Source organism: Chrysochloris asiatica, unplaced genomic scaffold (assembly GCF_000296735.1).
Source record: "Chrysochloris asiatica unplaced genomic scaffold, ChrAsi1.0 scaffold00326, whole genome shotgun sequence".
NCBI lineage: Eukaryota > Metazoa > Chordata > Mammalia > Afrosoricida > Chrysochloridae > Chrysochloris > Chrysochloris asiatica.
Genome location: NW_006408844.1, coordinates 1792832 through 1804161, shown reverse-complemented (window position 1 = coordinate 1804161; position 11330 = coordinate 1792832). Strand labels below are relative to the sequence as shown.

Below are 11330 nucleotides of genomic sequence, written 5' to 3'. Positions count from 1 at the left end.
AATTCCTGGTGCCTTGTTCTTTGCCAATTCCTTCAATGCACCTTGGACTTCCTCCTTCAGTATCATTGGCTCTTGATCATATACTACCTCTTGAAACGGTTGAACATCAACCATTTTCTTTTGGTACAGTGCCTCTGTGTATTCCTTCCATCTTCTCTTGATGCTTTCTTCATCATTCAATAGGAGACCAAACTATCTATAGGGGAGCAAAATGACCACAACCATTTTTAGATGAGATAGGAAATTTAGGGGCAGTGAGGTGATGTAATGGAGGAGGAACAATTCAGAAAAGGAAAGTGAGAATGGTTGTACCACTTGAAGACTGTGATCAGTGTCACTGAACTGTGCATGCAGACATTGTTGAATTGGTGTATGTTTGCTGTGTATATTCTCAACAAAAGCTGTGGTGACCAAGCCAGTCCTTAACCTCTCTGTGCTTGATGTCCCTGAATGTAAAATGAAGACAGTAAGATCTCATCTGGGCTGTTGTAAGAGCAAATGGTAGGATAACAGTGTTTCACACAGGCCTGGGCACACATGGGCCCTTGGTAAAACTGTGCTTTCTTCCCTCCCCTTGTCCCCAAGGCTGGCATGTCAGAGCTCATAAAGCCTTGTTACTGTTTTCTTATTGGTACATTCATTTTCAGGCTGAGAACCTCCAAAGGCAAACTGAATTGCAGGCAAAAGTTAATCTTCCCCACATGGCAGGAGAGGAAGATAGGCAGAGCTGTGTCTGACTCTCAGTCGTCTAGAAATTCCATTGTCCATGCCCAGTGGTTGGCACAGTCTCACAGTGCTGCTGCCTAGGCACGGCATCCCAGGGAGAGGGGTGGGCACTGCTGGCAGACAGTGGGTGCAGGGAAGGACAGTGCTTCCTGGCCTGTTGGAGTTGAGGTAAGACTTGTATTTTGGACAGACAGATCTGGCAGTGTGGGGAGAGTGAGATCCAGGGCTGTGAGAGACCCTGGAGCCTGAAAAGCTGGAAGCCAGGGGTCTCCTAACTTGGGGGAGCATCCTGCGATGCAGATGTTCTAGACCCATCTGTCCCCTGAAGGTGCCACCTCATTCTCTATCAAAGCTGTGCTTCATGGTCCCTGCTGGACTTGGGAGCCCGTACACAACACATTAGAAGCTGGCTGGTGCTGAGAAGAAGCCATGGGCATGGCACAGGGTAGAGTAGGCCTGCACCCACGCTTGGCTTGCTCCCAGCCTGAAGTAGGACTGGTTGGGCCCAGGGGAGCCCCCATTCACTGAATAGTGCCCCTCCCTCCCATCCTCACACGGCTGAGCCCTGGGATATGGCTGCACCCCGCCCAGGTCCCTCTTCATCTGTCTGCTTTCCACCCTCCCTTCTGCTTCTGTTGCTGCCCCTTCCTAGCTGGTTCTGTGTGCATCCTCCTGACACACACACACACACACACACACACACACACATTATCTGTCATCTCTGTCCATTGGCCGGTCTCTGGCTTTCCTTCAATACAGGCCTCTGTCTCTCTGGAATGGCCGTTCCCCCTGTGTGTCTTGGTCTCCCCTGCTCCTCTCTGGTTCTCATCCCTCTCTCTCAGACCCACTAGGTGGGGAGCCTCAGGCTGCCCTAGGGCTCTGCTCTGACTCTCTCTCTGGTCACTGTCCCCTTCAGATAGGGCTGGTGGTCATCCTGGTCGCCACCGTGGTGGCCATGTCGGCTGTGGCCCAGCTGTGGGAAGATGAGTGGGAGGTACTGCTGATTTCCCTGCAGGTAAGTGATGGGGGGGCGGGGAGAGCTGCCACTTTCCCAGGACCCTCAAGATAAGACAGGGTGCTCTCTTTCTTCAATCCAAAGCCCAGATAAGAACAGGGATGGACCCAGGGTCACAGAAGCCAGGAAGGTGCTACACCTCAGCGTCCCTGAAACTCCCAGTTTGCTCAGTTAAACAATGGGGGCAGGGTTAACTACCCCACTGAGAGGGCTCTGTAGAAAGACATTGATGACCAGAGGTGGCTGAACTGGGCTGGGAGTCACTGGTCCCTCCCCCCTCCCCACATTCACACAGGGGACAGCACCATTTCTGCACTTGGGGGCCCTGGCTGCCATCACTGCCCTCTCGTGGATTGTGGCTGGACAGTTTGCCCGGGCAGAACGGTCCTGTAAGTATGGCTGGCAGGGCCTGGCCTTCCCAGACTCCTCCAAGTTCCAAGGCCAAGTTGTCCTACCCGCCCCACCCCCACCCCCGAACTCCACCTGGATGGCCTGGGGATGATGGTGGTGGGTTTCTGGACCAGACTGTTCCCCAGAGTCCAGGGAAGCTGGTAGCCTCATCTGCCCAGCAGTTGTCTCAATGTCCGCATGTGGGAGTCAGAGGCCAGTTCACCGTCCCAGAGCATCTGGGTCCTGACCAGTGGAGGGAAGCAGGGCCCCGCATCCCACCCCACAAGCTTCCCAGAGCCGTGGGAGCTGAGTGGCTCACCAAGCGGCCCTCATGGTCCATGTCTGCAGCCTCCCAGACGGCCATTCTCTGCACTTTCTTCGCTGTGGTGTTGGCCCTTTACTTGGCCCCTCTGTCCATCTCCTCTCCCTGCATCATGGAGAAAAAGGACCTGGGCCCTAAGCCTGCCCTCATCGGCCACCGCGGGGCACCTATGGTGAGTGTCACCGAGGGTCCTCACAGACTGAGGTGGGAGGGAGGGGCAAGACCTTGGGGGAGGTCCTTGTTGGAAAAATACTTACAGTGAAGACAACAGAATAGTGACAGTGGGTTTTAACCGTTTGGGGTATATCAGGAGCTCTGTGGATTAGGCATTGGGCTGCTAACTACAAAGTTAATACTTCAACCCCACTAACTGCTCCACTAGAGAAAGAGGAGGCTGCTTACTCCTGTAAAGGTTCAGTGTTGGAAACACTGTGAGTTGGAATCGACTCCATGGCAGTGGGATTGGGAATATAGGAAGGACTGGAGAAGAGTAAAGCCAGAGAGTCTGCATGGGATCCGATCCTGAAGTTGTCTTGCTAAAAGGAATGACTCTTTCTTCTGAGGGCCCTGGAGAGGCACAGTGGGTTGTAGGCTAGACACTGCCAGGTTGTGAGCTGGGCAGGGTCTTTGGTGGTCCTGATGGGAGCTGGCCAGGAAGGCAGAGGAGAGGCTGGAGGTTGGGTCTGTGGGGGCAGTCGCCAGAGCCAGGCCGTCTGCGTTTGAGTCTGGGCTCTGCTGTGCCAGCTGTGGAAACCAAGACCAGTTTCCTTTCTTCTCTGGGCCTCATTGCCTCCTCTTATGCAGTGGGACAATATGAAAGTCTGCCCCATAGGATGGTAGTGAGAATCAGGCATGAGCCTGTATACAAAAGTGCTCTCTTAATAAGAGTTAGATGCTATTTTTATCTCTTCTCTGGACAAGGGTCACTTCACCCAGAAAAGCCTTGAACTGGTGGTTCTGCTATGGTGATATAAAATAAGCATTAGAATAAGCTAATTGCAAGGTCAGCGGTTCAAACCCACAAGCCACTCCTTACAGAGTCCCTGTGAGTCCAAACTGACTCAACAGCACTTATCAAACAAGTGGTTCTCAAATAAGGCGATATCTCCTCCCACCACCAGAGAGCCTATTAGGAATTTGAGGTCTCCCACCAGCCATACCTCAGAAACCCTATACAGGCTCACTATGGGTTGGAGCTCTGGCATCGTAGTGGTTATGGATTGGGCTGCTGATCTCCAGGTCAGCAGTTTGAAACTACCAGCTGTTCTGTGGGAGAAAGAGAGGTTTTCTGCTCCCGTAAAAATGTACAGCCTTGGAAACCCTGTACTGAGTTGGAACCAACTCTACAGCACACCCCACCACCATGAGGTGGAACCCACTTGACAGAACTTAACAACAAGAAGTTTGGAAGCCAGGATGATCAGACTTTGTCTCTCATACTTCCTACTTATTATCAGAAGGGACCCAGTCACTGGAGAAGGGTATCATGTTTGGTAAAGTGGAGGGTCGGAGAAAAAGAGGAAGACACCCAACAAGATGGATTGGCACGGTGGCAGCAGCGAGAGACTCAGGCATAGCAATGATTGGGAGGTTGGCCCAGGACCGTTCTGTTGTGTGTAAGGTCGCTATGAGTCAGTACTGATTTGATGACACCCCCACTGTCACAATGATTGGAAGCTACAGTGTGTTTTTCCACAAAAAGAACTTCACAAAGTAACTGTTTTAAAAGGTGACCATTGAGTCTGACAGGGTGGAGAATCACGTCACTCCTCAGTGTGGTGAGTTAACACCATTTTCTAGATAATTCAGAGACCTGTGCTCCTGAGCTGGACTCTGATCCCCTCCCACCAAACCTCTTGCTGGCCCCAGCACCTCACAGACAGCTCACAGAGATTGAAAGGTCATGGCTTTAGAGTCAGAGGGATCTGGATTTGGGTCCACTTTTGTCACCTGTTGCCTGTATGCCCCTTGGTTCTAGTGATACCCCCATCACTGGCTTTTGTGAGGATGACTCAGCCAGGAGCCAGCACAGCTGGGGAGAGTGAGGGGTAGGGCCTGAGCTTGGGGCCTTGGGAGGAGAGGTTCTCAAGAGACTGAGCTCATGGCTCTCCTTGTCTCACTGGCCCCCGTTATCCATTTTACCTGCCTTGCAGACCAGGGGGAGAAGAAGGGGAGAAGTGAGGTGGCCCCAGCTCCGATTATACTTCCTAGAAAATCTCAAAAACATGCAGAAGTAGGAAGAATAGTATAATGAGTCATATTGTGGCAAATAGCATAATTAGTCCAATGCCAGCTCAACATTTGTCAACATTTGCTATTCTTGCTTCATCTATCCCCCTACTTTTGAGAAAATCTGATGTGGTATTTTAAGGAAAATCCCAAATGTCCTGTCATTTGACTCATACGTATGTCCAGATGTATCTCTGACACATAAAAAACTTTAAAAGCACAAAGCAGAAACTCAATGTTGTTATCACACCCAACACAATTAGCAGCAGTTCCTTAATATCTAATACTGTCTATGTTCATTTTTTTTTTAATCATCTCAAAAATCTATTTTTACAGTTGAGTTATTAAAAATCAGGGCCCAAACACCGTCCACACAGAGCAGCTGGTTGGCGTGCCTCTCAAGTCTGTTTGGGTCTGTCACAATCCCCCCTCCCCTTTTCTTCCTTATGTTGTTTATTGGTTAAAGAAACTGAGTCATTTGTTCTGTAGAAGTGCCTACACTGTGCATCTGGGGGACCACATCCTTGTGGTGGTGTCAGCGTGGGTGTTTGAGGGGCTGCTGTTGGTATCTGACACGTCTCCTCTGTGCGTCTCTTGTATGCATGTGTATCGGTGTCCTCAGATGATGGCCTGTGGGGATTCTGACCCAGGGTCCCCAGCTCTGTGTGTGGCAGACCCAGGTACAACCCTGCCTTAGAGTAGGTGTCTGTGTGTATCTGCGTTCACTTGAGTCAGGCCAACTCCAAAGCTAGTGTTCGAAGCCAGTGTTGTCCTGTCCACCTAAGTTTGTAATGCATGCACACACGGGCTCAGACCTGAGGCAAGTGGGAGCTGCGAAAGGAGAATTAAAAACTGACCTCAAAATCCCCAGATACGTCTCAGGATCCTTCTAGATCCTTGACGCTAGCCAGCAAGAGCCAGGTCTCTCTCCATGCCCCTGCTCCATGTCACATGACTGGAAGCTAACAGTGTGGGGTTTTTTTTTCATATAAAGGTCCTTACAAAGTAACTGTTTTAAAAGGCGATGTTGAATCTGACAGGGTGGAGAATCACCTCACTCTTCACGTAGTAGGTTAACACCATTTTCTAGAGAATTCAGAGACCTGTGCTCCTGAGCTGGATCCTTGTCCTCTAACCCCTGGAGATCCTAATTGTGTATAAAAGCCTTAGAAGAAGAGAATCTCCCATTCCCAAGCACTCCCATCTGCCTGTGGAGCACCCTCAAAGCCCCTGCTTGGCTTCCTCATGTCTACCCACAGCCCACTTTCTGCAGCCCCAGCCCATGGCCACAGGACATTTAGAGGAGAGACAGATGGTGCCTCCGAGTGGTCTCCCACAGCACAGTGCAGACAAGACGCAGCACCACATCCATAAGGCAGCTCTGCTCTGGGGAAAGGGGAGAAAAGAACTCACATTAGAGACCCTGCCAAGCCTGGTAGGGTCTCTGACAGCTGTTTCTCACCAGGGAGGTTGACAACAACTCACTTTGTAGCTAAGGAAACTGAGGCTCTGTGGTAGGTGAGGTACTTCTCCAAGAACCATGGATGGAAAGCGGAGCTGCTGACTTCTCAGGACTTCCAAAAGCCTTGCCATATCCTGCCTCCCCATACTACAGAACATGGGGATCATGTGGCTAGGGGAAGACAAGACAGGAATGAGAGCTGCCATGAGAGTCCTTTCCAGCCCATCAACTCACTGGCCAGCATCCTTTTTCCCCATCCTCCCTCCACTATTCCTCTTGGTTTGTCCTAGCCCAATCCTTGGTCAAGTGCTGACCTCTAGTGGCAGCTAAGAGTATGACATGATTTTCAGAATCAACGAAGACGGTGTCTTGGAACCCCAATTCCCCCAACAGGAAAATCCTCAAAGAACAGTGGCCATACCCCAAAAGGGAAAATGAGTAAACTGGGATCCACAGGAGAAAGAAATATGCCCAAACCCATAATTCTAGTTAATGGCAGAATCAGGACAAGACCCAAGCTGGTATGATTTACATGCTATGGGGTTAATGCCTGTCATCTATGAAACAGTATCAAGCTCTGTGCTCACACAGTCATCCTACAAGACAGAGCTGAACTGTTCCTCAGGATTTTCAAGATTGTCCATCTTGACTGAGCAGCTGTGGGTTTGAACTGCGGACTTGTAGTGAGCAGCCCAGAGCTTAACCCATTGTGCCACCAGGATACCTAGTATGCTAGGAACTTTTAACCCATGTAACAGAGAGGAGGAGGGAGAGGGTCTAATCATGTTTGCCTAGATAAGGAAACTGATCACCACAGGATCCGTACCACCCCACCTGCCTTCTCCTGTCCCTCCAGAATCCCCCTCAGGACCCCACTCAGGATATCATCAGGAGGAGACTTAGCATTCAGCCCCAAGACCACCAAGGAGCCAGAGAGGACTCTCCCATCTCCACTTTCCATCTCAGTGCCTGGGATACAGTAATGATAATACAGTAACCATGTTGTTGTTAGGTGTCACCGAGTGGGTTCTGACTGTACAACAGTCCTGTGCCACCCTCACAGTAGTTCTATGTTTGAGTCTAGTGTTTTAGCCAGTGTGTCAATCCATCTCACTGAGGGACTTCCTCTTTTTCGCTGACCCTACTTTACCAAGTCCTTCTCCAGGGACTGGCCACTCCTGATAGGATGCCTCACCATCCTTGCTTCTCAGGAACGTTCCAGTTGTACTTCTGCCCCGGAAGATCTGGTCATTCAAGGTTCTTCGCCAACACCATAATGCAAATGATTAGCTTTTTCTATGGGCTTCCTTATTCATTTTCCAGCTTCCACATATATATGAAGCAATTGAAAATACCATGGCTTGGGTCAGGTGCACCTTAGTCCTCACAGTGACTTTTAACACTTTAAAGGTCTTTTGCAGGAGATCTGCTAAATGCACTATGTTTTGTGGTTTGTTGACTGTTGCTTCCATGAGCATTGATTGTGGATCCAAGTATAATGAAATCCTTGACAACTTCAGTGGTTTCTCCATTTATGATATGCCTATTGGTCCAGTTATGAGGACTTTCATTTTCTTTATGTTAAGGTGTAATTCATACGGAAGACTGTAGTCTTTGCTTTTCATCAAGTTAAGTACTGCAAGTCCTCTCCACTTTCAGCAAGGTTCTATCATCTGCATTAACACAAGTTAATGAGTCTTCCTCTGATCCTGATGTTGTGCTCTTCTTTATATAGTCTAGCGTCTCAGATTATTTGTTCAGCATACAGATGATTGACTAAGTATCATAAAACCCTAACACACACTTTTCCTGATTTTAAACCATTTTCTGTTTGAACAACTGCCTCTTGTTCTATGTATAGCCACATGAACACAATGAAGTGTTCTGGAATTTCCAGTGTTATGCATATTTGTATATACACAGCTGAATGTCTTTGCATAGTCAATAAAACACAGGTAAAAAATAATGACCCTCTTGTTATTAAGTGTCGTGGAGTCCGTTCCAACTCATAGCAACCCTGTATAAAGTTTCCGAGGCTTAAATCTTCATGGGAGCAGAAAGCCTCATCTTTTTCCCAAGGAGCGGCTGGCAGGCTCAAACCTCAGACCTTATGGTTTGCAGTCCAGTGCTTATTGTATGGAGCTACTACGTTTCCGTAATAACCATGTTGTTGTTGTTAAGTGCCATCAAGTCGCTTCCGACCCACAGCAACCCTGAATAAGGTTTCCAAGGAGGGGCTAGTGAGCTTGAACCGCTGACTTTACAGTCCAGTGCATTAGTCCACAGCACCACACCAGGATACACCAGGACTCCCAATAATGATCATGTTGTTGTTGTTGTTAAGTGCCGTCGAGTTGATTCCAACCCATAGCGACCCTGTATAGGGTTTCCGAGGAGCAGCTGGTGAGCTTGAACTGCCGACCTTACAGTTCAAACAGCTTTGCAGTCTGGCGCATTAACCCACAGCGCCACACCAGGACGCCAATGATGACCATAGCTACTGTTTATTAGGAGTCTTGGTGTGGCGCTATGGGTTAATGTGGGTTAAGACATTTAAACTTCACGGTCAGTGGTTCAAGCTCACCAGCTACTCCCCGGAAACCCTATACAGGGTCGCTATGGGTCAGAAACAACTCAACAGCACTTCACAATAACAACAACTATTTATTAACTGTAACTGTATGTCAGCCATTGACATGCATCAACATTAGCCACCACCTCGGCCTCCCCTACATGATATCCCATTAGGCAGGCCTGATCTAACAGATGAGGTAACTGAGTTTCAGAGAAACCGAGTAGGTTGCCAGGGTCACACAGCTACTGTATAGAGGGGTGTGAATTACAGCCCAGCACAGGAGTTTCTGTTGGTTCGGAAGGGGTATGTTCAAGTTATTCACCGGAATCTCCACTTTTCCCCTCATGCCCCTGTCTCTCCAGCTGGCCCCAGAGCACACGCTGATGTCCTTCCAGAAGGCCATAGAGCAGAAGCTGTATGGACTTCAGGCTGATGTCACCATCAGGTAGGTGTGGGGAGGGCGGACAGTGCCTGGGAGATGTGGGTGGGGCTTGGAGTTTTTAGGGCGGGGCAGACACCTGGCTACAGCAGCAAGCTGTTCTTGCAAATGACTCTTGTTCGAAACCTCAGGATACAAAATTGAGAAAAGAACAGATGTATTAGTTCAAGCAGGGGTGGGGGTAGAGGCTGGAGTTCACCCTCAAGATGGGAGACCAGTACAGCTCAGCATGACGGAGCTCTCTGCTGTGTGGAATACATTACAAGGTGCCTTCCGATTCCATGTTTCCACGTATGTTCATTGTAATAGCAGTTATATTAAAAAGAGACCATGCAAAAGTGATATGTACATTTCTACCTCCTGGTGTGGCAGGAAACTCAACAGCTGTTCCTTGGAAACCCTATACAGGGTGGCTATGTGTTGGAACTGACTTGACAGCACTTAACACCAACTACAAGTTGTAGACAGACAAGTATGTCCAAGTGTAAGAGGCAAGGAAGAGCCCACACCAATCTCTTAACCTTTAGGAAGGGGAGAAGGGCAGGCTGCCATATATAGTATGGCTTGTGTACTGAACAAGGGTATCCCATATGTGAGGGCGCTGGTCCAAGGCAGGATCATTGGATTGTGCATGTAACAACTTCCTAGCAGGTGGTGGTAAAATGCATTGAGAAAGGGGCACAGGTGCCTTTTACACTTCATACCAAGTCTCCGTCCTGTGGGCTACGCAACCCTGGTGGGATAGATGAGGATGCTGGGGGCGTGGGGGCAGGATTTGTCAAAGGAGCCTGCATTTGTTCTCTTCTCGCTGTGATATCAGATGGGCTTAGTTCCAAGCCAGGTTTGCCACTTACTGGCTGTGGGCCTTCAACTAGGTACTTCCTGTGCCCAACCTTGTTAAGTTCTGTGGAGTCAGTTCTACTCAACAACACTGTGTAGGGTTTTCAAGGTTTGAATTGACATCCTTGTGTTAGCAGTCCAGTGCGTATCCTACAGCGCCACACTAGGGCTCCTTGTTATCAAACGAGGTACACCTACCTTCCAAAGTTACTAAGAGAACGGTCCCAGTCTTTCCCCTGCCCTCCCTCCTCTGCAGCCCCATCCCCATCTGAGCCTCCTAGAGAGGCAGACAGCCAGGGCACTGAGACCTGCCCGGGTCCCCTGGTCAGTGAAGGTGGGTGCAGAAGAGTCGGGGATGACCATTTGAGGGCCCCTCCCTGCAGCCTGGATGGCGTGCCCTTCCTGCTACATGACACCACCCTGAGGCGGACCACCAACGTGGAGGAGGAGCTGCCTGAACTTGCCAGCAGGCCGGCCTCCATGCTCAACTGGACCACGCTGCAGAGACTCAACGCTGGCCAGTGGTTCCTGAAGGTCTGACTACCCCCAGTCCCAGTCTTAGGCCATGGGAGTACAGGACGGAGCCCCCACATCAAGAGCTGGCCTGCTGCACAGCCAAGCTGGTTATTGGCCCCCTCAGGCCCCTTTCACTGCAGACCAGTCTCATGGCTTTCACTGCTTATTCTGGGTCCCATTCATCTCCCCCACCAGGAAAAGTTGATGATGATGATTAAGTCATTAATTTTGTACACTAGAAGGAATTTGGGGCTCTAGTCTGAAAGGCTGCTGACGGAGAAGGAGAAATGCCTTCTGTAAACAGAGGATAGTGGCGAGCGTTTAGGCTTGGGCCTCCTAGAGCCCTGACCCAGAGCTGTGGCCATCATTTAACCTGATACACACCCCAGCACACTGGCAGCCGAGTACTCTGCACACTGGGTGTCTGGGCGGGCACATGGGGACCACACTGGCAGCCGTGTACTCTGCACACTGGGTGTCTGGACGGGCACATGGGGGCCCAAAGAGCTAACACCATAGCTGCATGTGCCCATGTCTCCCCAGACTGACCCATTCTGGACAGCTGGCTCCCTGTCGCCCGCGGACCACAGGGAGGCCCAGAACCAGTCCATCTGCAGCCTGGCAGAGCTCTTGGAGCTGGCCAAAGGCAACGCTTCACTGCTGCTCAACCTGCGTGACCCACCACGAGAGCACCCCTACCACGCCAGCTTCCTTAACCTCACTCTGGAGGCTGTGCTTCGCTCCGGCTTCCCCCAGCACCAGGTGAGGCTGAGTCAGGTTCGAGCCTGGTGCGGTGAAAACCCACTGTGACCCCTC

The 11330-nt window shown here is 50.2% G+C and overlaps 1 protein-coding gene across 1 annotated transcript in view; it reads left to right on the top strand.

Moving 5' to 3' along the window:
• The window catches only part of GDPD5 (glycerophosphodiester phosphodiesterase domain containing 5), an 82148-nt gene that overhangs the window by 62471 nt on the left and 8347 nt on the right, over positions 1-11330 (top strand). Inside the window, exons 6-11 of the mRNA XM_006875422.1 lie at positions 1643-1741; positions 2037-2130; positions 2480-2625; positions 9082-9164; positions 10382-10532; positions 11058-11276. Coding sequence (XP_006875484.1) covers positions 1643-1741; positions 2037-2130; positions 2480-2625; positions 9082-9164; positions 10382-10532; positions 11058-11276 — 792 coding nt within the window. The remainder of the gene's footprint in view (positions 1-1642; positions 1742-2036; positions 2131-2479; positions 2626-9081; positions 9165-10381; positions 10533-11057; positions 11277-11330) is intronic.